The sequence below is a fragment of the Mus pahari genome, chromosome 9, assembly GCF_900095145.1.
Source record: "Mus pahari chromosome 9, PAHARI_EIJ_v1.1, whole genome shotgun sequence".
NCBI classification, from domain to species: Eukaryota; Metazoa; Chordata; class Mammalia; order Rodentia; family Muridae; genus Mus; species Mus pahari.
Genome location: NC_034598.1, coordinates 44,331,638 through 44,342,478, shown reverse-complemented (window position 1 = coordinate 44,342,478; position 10,841 = coordinate 44,331,638). Strand labels below are relative to the sequence as shown.

Sequence of the window (10,841 nt, the reverse complement as noted above, 5' to 3'; positions counted from 1 at the left end):
TGGGATCTGATGCCCTCTTCTGGTGTGTCTGAAGACAACTACGGTGTACTCACATAAAGTAAAATAAATTTAATATTCATATATATGTGTGTGCGTGTGTGTGTGAGTGTGTGTGTGTGTGTGTGTAAGAATGTTAAAAGTTGGAGGCAGTGAGGGGCTGTGGTGTGGTCAGGATGGAGCCCCTGATGGACTGTGGGTATGGTGAGGGTGGAGCCCCTCTTTAGAATCCTCCAATGAGGGGCTGGGGACCTGGCCAGTGGTGAGCCTAGGCCCAGGCTGGTTGAAGTCCTTAGTTCTACCAGCAGGGCAAAAACCAAACCAAAACCTCAGAAAGCACTCAGTGGGACCCCTGAGGTTCATAGGGAGGGGAACTGACGCCCCGAGCCCGCGGGACTCAGCTTTCACACGCAGAACCCCAAATGCTATCTTGAACTGCTCTACCTGGACACGGAAATTCTGGCTAACCCCATAGGCAGGGCCGCGGGGCCTCTCATGGCCAGGCTGAAAGGCCTCTCCCGTGTGCAGGGAGTCCTTTCCTTGTTTGCAGGTATGTAGAAGTGAGTCACTTCCTGCTACGTTGACCCCTCTTCTCCAAGCCAGACCCCTACCAGCCTGCGGAAACACTTGTGTTTTGTTCCAGTCCACAGGGAAAGGCTATTCTCCCCATCCTGTCCCCTCTACAGCTTCCTGTGAGCCCAGCTGCCTCTGTGGTCTCTATTAGAGCTCTAAAGGCCAGCTGGGCTGGCGCCAGGAAGCCCTCAGGGAGGCTGGAGACGGTCCTTCCCTTCCTTCGGGACTTCTGCTTGCCCAGGCCTCCTCACACCTGCTCCTGGGTCGGGATGTCACAGAGGAGGAAGGCTAGGTTGTAGCTGGAGGCTGTGCACTGTGTGATCCTCTCTGAGGCACATGGAAAGGTCCACACTGTGACACCTGCCCATTCCTGACCCATCCATCTGGACTCCCCCGTCACCTGGACAGACCCCCTTCCTTAATGCTCACCTGGTGATGGACTCCTCCAGGCCCCGGGCTTTCTGCTCATCCTCCTGCATCTGCTTCCTCATGTCCTCGTCGCCCTCTGAGGCTGAGGATGGTGTCCCCTCTAGCAGCCAGCGTTCCCTCAGTGCCTTGGACTAAGGTGGTAGGGAAGCGGCTCAGAATTGAGGTGGAGTTATGGTTGGGTAGGGCAAAGTTAGAATCGGGACTGAGGTCAGAATTGTGAACGTGGGTCACTGTCAGGGTTAGACTGGAGGTCCTAACAGATTACAGTGACCTTAGCCCCATCCCAAGGTCACACATGCCAGTAGTCCCATGCAGGCGCCACGTAGAACGTCACAGACCCACCTTAGAGAAACAGCCCGAATAGGTCTGGGTCCATCCCAAAGATCAGGGCTCAAATGGATCTGGAGCCCAAAGTGTCCCTCCAGGCCCCGCCCCACGCCTCACCCACAGGCCCCGCCCACAATCTCCAACCAAGGCCACGCCCATGGGCCTGCTCATAGACCCCGCCCACATGCTCCACCCAAGGCCCTGCCTACAGACCCCATCCAAGGCCCCACATGCTTCGCCCTCTCCACTAAGACCCTACCTTCAGGTACTGCAGCTGTCTTCGGTCATCCTCCAGTTGTCTCCGCTTGCTCTCAATCTCTGCCTGCTTCCTACGCTTCTCCTGTGGGTGCAGACCAGGTCAGGGCAGCCCCAGTCCCCGGGACCACAACCACCCCTGTGTGACCCAGGAGACTCAGCACCCCTGCGAACCGTACCCAGCACTGCCACGGCGACCTGGACATGGGAGCATTTGCAGACTGTAAGCCTGGGTTGTGACGAATGCCAGTCTCAGTTTCCCCATCTATCCCCCAAGGGGACCAAAGGTCACATGAAAACAAGAGGACCCCTATTTTCATTTCTGGGAACTACTAGCTGCATCCAAGTTCTGAAGCCTAGACTGTGCATCAAGGACCCCGAAACCTCCACCTGCCCACCCTGGTCGTAACCCCTGGACCCAAATGGGAGGAACTCACAGCGATGGCTTGAAGCCGCTCCTGCTGGGACGCCGTGTCTGTTGCCAGGACCCTGCATATAGGAGACAGAGTCAGGTCCTTTACAGTAGCCGATGCAGGGCCACCCTTAACCCTAGATTCCCTATCAAGTGGACCTCTCCCGGGCTCTCTCAGAGGCTCTGCCTAGAGACCTGGGATGAATATAGGAAAAGGGGGCATTAGGTTTGGGGCTTGAAGAATACATAGGAGTTCACCAGGCAGCAAAATTAAAGAGGGGTGTCACCTCCGAGACAGACTAGAAGACATGTCGAAATGACCCCCAGGGACCCTCCCCTTAACCAGGTCAAGCTTAGGAAGGATCAGGGACCCCCATCCCCCATCAGCCTCTTGACCCTGCAAAGTAGATGACAGAATGGTAGGATCTCAAAGCAGGCGAAGATCGGACACGCAGCAAAGCGCCCACAAAGCCAAGATCATCTCCACCTTGTTCTTGAGACAGCTGGCCCAGCTCCCCGACTTTCCTGATGCCTTATCTCCACAGACTGAAGTCACAGCGATGCTCAACACCCTTGGCCTGGGGTGAAGCTTCCCAGAATGCCCGCATAAGGCTTCTCTGTACCTCTCGGGGCCTCAGTTTCCCCATTTGTGCAACTCAGGAGTGGGAGACGCATCTAACTCTGAGCTGGCCTAGGACCGCAGCAGGGAGGCGGTCCTGCAACCCCCACCCTCGAGCTACCTCCACCCAAGTCCACCCAGACAACCTGGAGCCAGCGACATCTCCCCACCCCCAACTCTGGGGTTTAGTTTCCTGACCTCACTAAGGCCTGTGAAGTGACCGGCTCCCACGCCCTGACAGGTGACCCTGGACAGCCTGCTCCCTTCCTGGCAGGAAGCACCTTGGCTCTCAGTGCCTCCCTGGGGGCCTAGTAGAGTGAGCCTACACTGATTTATCTATTTTTACAGGCCTGGGAATGGAATCCAGGAATTTTTTTTTACCTGATAAGCAGGGTCTCTACACCTGACCACGCCCCCAGCTCATCATTGGGGGGATTCTAGGCGTGAGGTAGGGGAGGATGTCCATCTCTGACCACACCTCCAGCCCCCTCACTGAGGGATTCTAGGCGGGGACCCAATCTCTGACCACGCCCACAGCCCCAATTCTTACTTTGTGTGCGTGAACATTTGTACACACGTAGACACATAGGTGTGGAAGCCAGAGGCGGATCTTGGGAGTTATTCCTCAGTCACTACCCAGCTTGGTCTTTAAGACAGTTTGTCACTGGCGAGGAGCTCCCTGGTGAGGTTAGGTCGGCTAGCCACCTGTCACCCACACCCCCATTACTGGGGTTAAAAGCACAGGCCACCACATGGCCATACCTGGCTTTAACATGGGAGCCAGGGTTGACCTTAGGTCCTAGTGCACAGGCAACACTACCAACTGAAGTCCTTCCACTGCCTCTCACTGTTATAGTGAGATAGCATCTGAAACATGCAATCCTCCTGCCTCAGCCTTTTAAATCCATGAGTCACCTGGGTTAGCTTTGGCTTTCCAGTGAGACTGGCTTCCACAGTGGGTTTCGGGAGAGGCTGGACCCAACTTGGCTTTGAGGACCTTACAGGATCCATGGGGGCAGTCTTCCTTGGCTACTTTCTTCCTATGAGGCTCACTTCTTATTTCCTTACAGCCCCAAATGTCCCTGCCCAAGCCAGACTTTTACTGTCCCCTCCCACTTCTCTGCCTCCCCACAAACACCCCTCAACAACCCAAACTACCTTCTCACAGCAACAATCCGACCCCGCCCCTCTCCTTCACTCACAGCCCGGGTCTGATGTGGGTCTGATGTGGCCCTACTGCCTGGGTCACCGCCCTCCCCTCACCCAGACCCTTTGCATCTCCTGGGAGCCGCCACCTGCTGAGTTTTCTCAGGGCAGAATGCTGTGTGCAGAGGGGCTAGACACAGAGGGGCTGTAATGCAGGCAGAGGTCACTCAGCACTCCCTCCTTCGTCCTTCTAGGAAGAGCAGAGAGGTGAGAAGTCCTTCTCCCCGGCCAAGAGTAGTGGCACTTTTACATCTCTTAATCCCAGCACCCGGGAGGCAGCAGGCAGCTACATAGTGAGTTCCCAGCCAGCTAGAGCTACATGGCGAGACTGTTTAAAAATAAAATCCAGGGGCTAAAGAGATGGCTCAGTGGTTAAGAGACTGCTCTTCCAGAGATCCTGAGTTCAATTCCCAGCAACCACATGGTGGCTCACAAGCATCTGCAATGAGATCTAACGCCCTCTTCTGGAGTGTCTGAAGACAGCTACAGTGTACTTACATATAATAAATATAAAATCGAAAAGATTAAAGACCCTCGGGAAGAAGGGCCACGCTGAACTACCCACCCAGTGTGTAATTCCCCACCACCACAGAATCAGGTGGCCACAGGCGGGACACAGGGACAGCTGTGTCGCCGGTGGGCGGGTGAGACAACAAAGCTGTCAGTGTCCTCAGCTGGACGGCCTGTCCCCAGTCCAGGGCCTGATGAAAGTCAGGCGGACACAGCCAGCAGACATAGAGACAATGTCCCACGAAGACAACTTCCATCCTTCGGTCCCTTCCTTCTCCATATTGTCGCCGGCGCAGCTGAGCCCTCCCTGCGCACCCCTCCCCACCCCCGGGCGCCACTGCCGCGGTGGATGGCGGGCCCGCGGGAGGCGGTCGCCCTGGCAACCTCGCTGTCCCCATGGCAACGCGAGGCCCCGAGTGTGGAGGTGGGGCCTGCGCTGAGCATCCACCCCCAACCCAGTGCTAGGGGGCTGCGAGACATCCAGTAGCTTTGAGGGGTGCAGGGAGAGGGCGTTTTTCTCCTATTTTGGTTTTGGCGTGCCCACGCATCTCCCTAGAAAGGGTCTGGACCAGGCAATGAAGGTTAAGAGGGAAGAAATATGCAAATCATTAAGCCCAAATCATATCTATAGGCGCGGCCTGTGATTTCAGCACACTGAGGCAGGAGGATAGTGAGTTCAAAGCCAGCCTGAAAAACTTGGTGAGACCCGCTATCAAAATACAGAGTGAAAAGAGACTTTGGGGCTGAGGTAAAGATGGTGGGAGTTGCTCCAAACATGTAAGAGACCCAGGTCATCACCGCACTCAGGAGGATAGGGTTCCCGGAATCAGTTCAAGGTCATCCCTAGTTACATAGAGAGTTTGGGAGCAGCCTGGGCTATGTGAGACTCTATCTCCAAAAATAAAAATAAGCAGGGACATGGTGGCAAAAGCCTTTAATCCCAGCACCCCAGAGGCAGGCAAACCTCTGAGTTGAGACCAGCTTGGTTTACAGAGCAAGTTCTTCTGGGAGAGAGAAACAATGTCTCAAAAAACAAAACAAAAAACTTGTATTTTATATGTGTGTGTGCAAATTGTGTGTGTGCAAATAGTTGCGGATGTCTACCACCCCTGTGCTTGGGAAGCCAAGGAAGGGAACTTTCAGTAAGCTTGAGGCCAGCCTGGGCTACATACACACTGAGAGAAACTCCCGTGGAATGACCTTTTGGACTGGGGTAGGAGCTGGGAACCGCCAAATAGAGGCTGTATCTACAAAGGTCTTGCATAAGCATGGAGAAGCTGACATTTCGTTTTAGTGAGATGGAAGGCGCACTGCCAGCTGTGTGTCCCCCACCAGGTGACTTGTGGTCTCTGAGCCTGTTCTGGTGCCTCTGGAGATGGAGACAGTGGGCACCAGCTCGGGACACCCCATGCCCACTCAGGCTGCCACCCAAGGACTTGCACCTTCTGGGGATTATTTTCAGGCACCCAGTGGAGGATCTGGGCTCCTTTGCTGCTTTGTGTGGGCGGCTAAGGACCAGGGAGGGGCTCATCTCCCAGCTCCTGAGATAATTCAGCTCCAGATGAGATAATGGGAAGACAGCGACAGCCCAGCCCAAGCCTTGGCTTCCAGTTTTGTTTTTGCAAGGCCCAGAGAGGTTATGCAACAGGCCCAAGGTCACCCAGCGGCCAGGGCGGCCCTGGCAGGGATAGGGGTGGGGGAGGGGCACAGGGGATGTTGACCACGCTCCTCCTTCCACAGCCTGGGCAGCTCCAGTGTCCGGCAGGACAGCAATAAGAGCGATCAAGCTGGTCAGGCATGGAGCCCAGAGACCAGAACATTCCTGAAGCTAAATGAAAGGAAAGTGCTGATGGTAACCTTGGCCGGGAGGGGAGGGGGCGGTGACAGGGGATGAGTGGGGACTGACAGGGCAGCCCTTCCCCCACTGAGGCCTCCAGCGTGGGGTTGCCCAATCCACCTGTCTGGTGCCCCCCTCTCTCGGAGCACCCTTGTCTCCTGGGCTCTTAGTATTTGACACCTTCAGAACACCCCCCCCCCCCTTCGCAGGCGTTTCCCAGCTGACTCTAAACCCTAACCTCACCCTATCCCTCAGGCTGGCTTTCCCTTCTTCTCATCAACTAAGCTGGGCACAGCCTCTTCCCCCAGGGAGCCCTCCAGGGAGTCTCCTGATCCCCCCCCCCCCCCCCGACCAGCACCACACGCAGCTTCAGGCTGGAGGAGGGACTCAGTCATCTCCCCGCAGGGCAGGCCCTTACCAGGGAAACGGAGGCTTTGGCCACTAACCTGTGGTTGGATGAGAAGCTGGACCCTGCCTTGGATCCTCACAGGAGAATGAAAACTCAGGCATGTTCTAACGCAGAGATCAGTTTCCACAGACACGCCCCCCCCAACACTTCCAGGAGCGATCCTCAAACACCTGGAGTCTGCTGTGACCCCAGCACCTATGGTAATTTGCCATTCTGCCACTTGGTGCAGTCTCCCCCAGATCTCCTCACCCAGGCCACCCCTGACCACCTTAATTCTCAGCTCAAACACTCCTTAGCCCTAACCTCTGTGACGCATGACAATTCATTATCTTCCGTGTCCTGTAAGAACGATGGCTCAGCAGGTAAGAGCACGGACTGCTCTTTTGAAGGTCCTGAGTTCAAATCCCAGCAACCTAATGGTGGCTCACAACCTCCTATAATGAGATCTGACACCCTCTTCTAGTGTGTCTAAAGTCAGCTACAGTGTACTTATGTGTAATAATAAATCTTTGGGCTGGAGCGAGCGGAGTTGACTGGAGCAAGCAGAGGTCCTAAAAATTCAATTACCAACAACCACATGAAGGTTTACAACCATCTGTTCAGCTACAGTGTACTCATACACATAAAATAAATAAATAAATAAATCTTAAAAAAAAAAAAAAAAAGAACAAAAAGCGCAAAGAGTCACAGCACGGAGTGACAGAGTGACAGCACCGCCGCACAGTGTGGGACTCGATTCAGAGATTGGAAGCAGATTCAGGGATGCTGGAGACCTAGGGTGGAGTGACTACTGCTGGGTGTGGGGTTCATTTTGGGGTAATGGGCTGTTGTAGAGCGATGGGTCTCAACCTTCCTACTACTGCAACACTTTCATATGGTCCCGCATGTTGGGTGAGGGTTGAGTGACCCCAGCCATAAACTTATTTCATTGCTACTTCATAACTGTCATTTCACTACTGTCAGGAATCATAATATCAGCATCTGCATTTTCCCATGGTCTTAGGCGACTCCTGTGAGAGGTTTGTGGGGCTGTGCCCGTGGGTGGAGAACCACTGCTGGAGAGCAGATAAGGGTTATGGTCGAATACATTGCATCAATATGTAGGTTAATGTCCTTTTATGGGGAATGGAAGGGATCAACTCAACACAAAATGCATTTGATTCAGGTATATACAGAACGCCATCTTTTCTCTGCGGCAGGGTCTCGGGTAACCCAGGGCACAGCTGGACTTTGTACGCAGCCAAGGATGACCGGGAAATTCCTGACCCTCCTGCCTGTGTCCCATCCAGGCCTGCTTTCTGTGATGCAGGGAATGGAGCCCAGAGTCATGTGATGCCAGGAGAGTGGCCTCTCCAAGGGACCTGAGCCCCAGAAGCACTTCATGCTGCATACTTGACCTGCTTCAGGAGGGACCACCGCAGGGCCAGGTGCAAAATATTCCACTTAAAATGCAGTGCGGTTTCTCACGTTTCTGTGTATGTCTGTGTGAGAGTATGTGCACCACGTGTGTACAGCTGCTGACTGGCTGAGGCACTGGATCCTGTGGGACCAAGGCTGCGGGGTCCTGTGAGCTGCCTAAGGTAAGGGCTGGGAACCAAACCCAGGTCCTCTGGAAGAGCAGTGCTTGCTCTTAACCCCTGAGCCATCCCTCCAGGACCAAAGTTTTAGATTTTAATCCAGCTTTGATGCACCCTGGTTCCCTAGCACGCAGGAGGCTGAGGCAGCAGGAGGCGGTGTATGTATGCACCCCAGGCTAGCCCATCTCAAGGAGGGTGGGGAGAAAAAGAGACTCAGATTTAGAAATTTTTAGACTTCCAGTCCAGAAGTTCAGTTCAGACTAAAAACCACTTTTGGGACCAAGGAGAGGGCTCAGTGGATAAAGGAGCTTGCTGTCAAGCCTGGCAACATGAGTTCGAGCCCCAGGACCCACAGAAAACAGACTCTTCTAACTTCTGCTCATGGACTTAGTCATGCATGCCCATTCCACACACACAAATAAAATGTAACTAAAAAATGCTTTTAGGAGCCGGGCGTGGTGGCACACGCCTTTAATCCCAGCACTCAGAGGCAGAGGCAGGTGGATTTCCGAGATCAAGGCCAGCCTGGTCTACAGAGTGAGTTCCAGGACAGCCAAGGCTATTCTCGAAAAACCAAAAACCAAAAACCAAAAACCAAAAACCAAAAACCAAAAAACCAAAAAAAAAAAAATGCTTTTAGGAAGCTGGGAGAAGGTTCTGTGATTAGGGCACCGGCTGCCTTTCCAGAGGACCCAGAGGACCTGGGCTCAGTTCTCAGCACCCACATGGCAGCTCACAGCATGGGTAACTCCAGCCCTAGAGGAGCCAATGTCATCTTCTGGCTTCTGGCAGTAGTGTCATGTGCACAGCACTCATGTACATGCGCACACAGACACACATACAGACACACACACAGAGACAGACAGACCGACACATGACACACACACACATTTATTGTTTAGATTTGTTTTTTTATTCATATGAGTGTTTTGCTTGCGAGTCTGTTTGTGCACCAAGTCCATACAGCACCCTCAGAGGTCAGAGAGGGTGTCAAGTCCCCTGGAACTGGAGACAGTTGTGAGCCACCATGTGGGGGCTGGGTCCTCTGCAGGAGCAGCCAGTGCTCTAACCGCCCAACAGCCTTTCCAGACCCATAAATAAGTAAATAAATCTGTGTGGGCTGGATATATGGTTCAGCAGTTAAGAGCACTGGCTGTTCTTCCTTAGGATCCAAGTTCAATTCCCAGTAACCACTTGGCCACACCTGCCTGTAACTCCAGTTCCGGGCGGACCAGACATACATGCAGGCAAAACACCAATGCACATAAAATAAAAACAAACAAATCATTTTTAAAAAGTCTGCATGGTAGTGCACTTCTTTAATCCCAGCACTTGGGAGGCAGAAGCAGGTAGATCTCTGTGAGTCCCAGCTCAGCCAGGGAATACACAGTAAGACTTTCCCTCAAAAAACAAAACAAAACAAAACAAAACAAAAACCCACACAAACGAACAAAACCTGAACAAATCCTTTGAATAGGAGGTTGTGGAGAAGGGGCTGACGGTGACTGTTATGGTTAATACTGTCAGCCGACAGTATCTAGAATCAACAAGGAGACAGGCTTCCGGCTGACTGAACGAAAGTCTCTACACTTGGTTAACAGAGTGGGAAGGCCCGCCCTGACTGTGGCCATCACAGGTTAGGTCCCTCAACCAAGGAGGAAGGAGACCAGAAACTGAGCCTGGGTGATGGGTGATCACCTCTCTCTGCTTCCTGACTGTGGACTCCGCCCCTGCCACGCCTGCCGCCACGCTCTCTCTCACAAGATGGACAGTAGGAACTGTGGTCAGTGTTAACCCTCTTAAGCTGCTTTTCCCAGACGTGAGACAGGACACTAGTGTAACAATGGCTTATCAGCTCATATTTACAGGTACAAAGTCATCCCTTCCTCCAAGGCCCGAGCAAAGACAGGCTTGGTTCTCCACCCATCTCCTGGTACTGCCCGGAGACTCTATGGACAGAGGGTTTGAACACAAATGGACAAAGTGGTGTGAAAAGGGCTTGCTGCACAGCACGAGGACCCGAGTTCAAATCCCCAGCACCCACATAAAAGAGACAAGGTATGGTGGTAGGGGCTTGTCGTCCCAGCCCTGGAAAGGCAGAAAGAGAACAATCCCTGGAGCCCCTTGGCCAGTCGACCCACCTTAACTAATAAGTTCCAGCCCAATGAGAGACACTGTCTCAAAAAGTAAGGCGGTGGCTCACGCCTTGATCCCAGCACTTGAGAAGCAGAGACGTGCAGACAGATCTCTGTAAGTTTGAGGCCAGCCTGTCTGTTTATCAAGTTTCCCAGGACAGCCAGAACATAGAAGGAACTTGTCTCAAAACAAAAACACCAACCAAACAACAGTAATTAAAAAAAAAACAAACCCACAAAACAAATGAGAAAAAGAAATAAGACAAAGGATGTGGTCTCATCTTTCAGTGGTAGGTGTTAGACTCCAGCCTCTGTGCTCCCCGATTCCCCACATCTCCATCTTGCCTTCTCCGCCTTCTTGTTGGGCGCCAAAGGCCTGGCCACACCCTCCACAGCTGTTTCTCACAGCTGGCTCCACCGGGCTGCTTCCTCCCAGAAAACGAAGCCCGGACTTGGGCTCCTCTATCACCAGTCTGACCCAGGGTCAGGCGCGCACGTTCTGATGCTGTGTTCCCTGGTTCCCGGAGCCCAGCCTGAGCCCAACCCCTCCCCCCA

At 53.4% G+C, this 10,841-nt stretch overlaps 1 protein-coding gene across 2 annotated transcripts in view; it reads right to left on the bottom strand.

Annotated features, from left to right (window-relative positions):
* Nucleotides 1-10,841, bottom strand: part of Palm (paralemmin) — a 26,840-nt gene that overhangs the window by 11,898 nt on the left and 4,101 nt on the right. For both annotated transcript variants that reach the window (XM_021204764.2, XM_021204766.2), the window contains exons 2-4: nt 2,019-2,070; nt 1,586-1,666; nt 1,000-1,130 (exon numbers count right to left, since the gene is read on the bottom strand). In XM_021204764.2, coding sequence (XP_021060423.1) covers nt 1,000-1,130; nt 1,586-1,666; nt 2,019-2,070 — 264 coding nt within the window. The remainder of the gene's footprint in view (nt 1-999; nt 1,131-1,585; nt 1,667-2,018; nt 2,071-10,841) is intronic.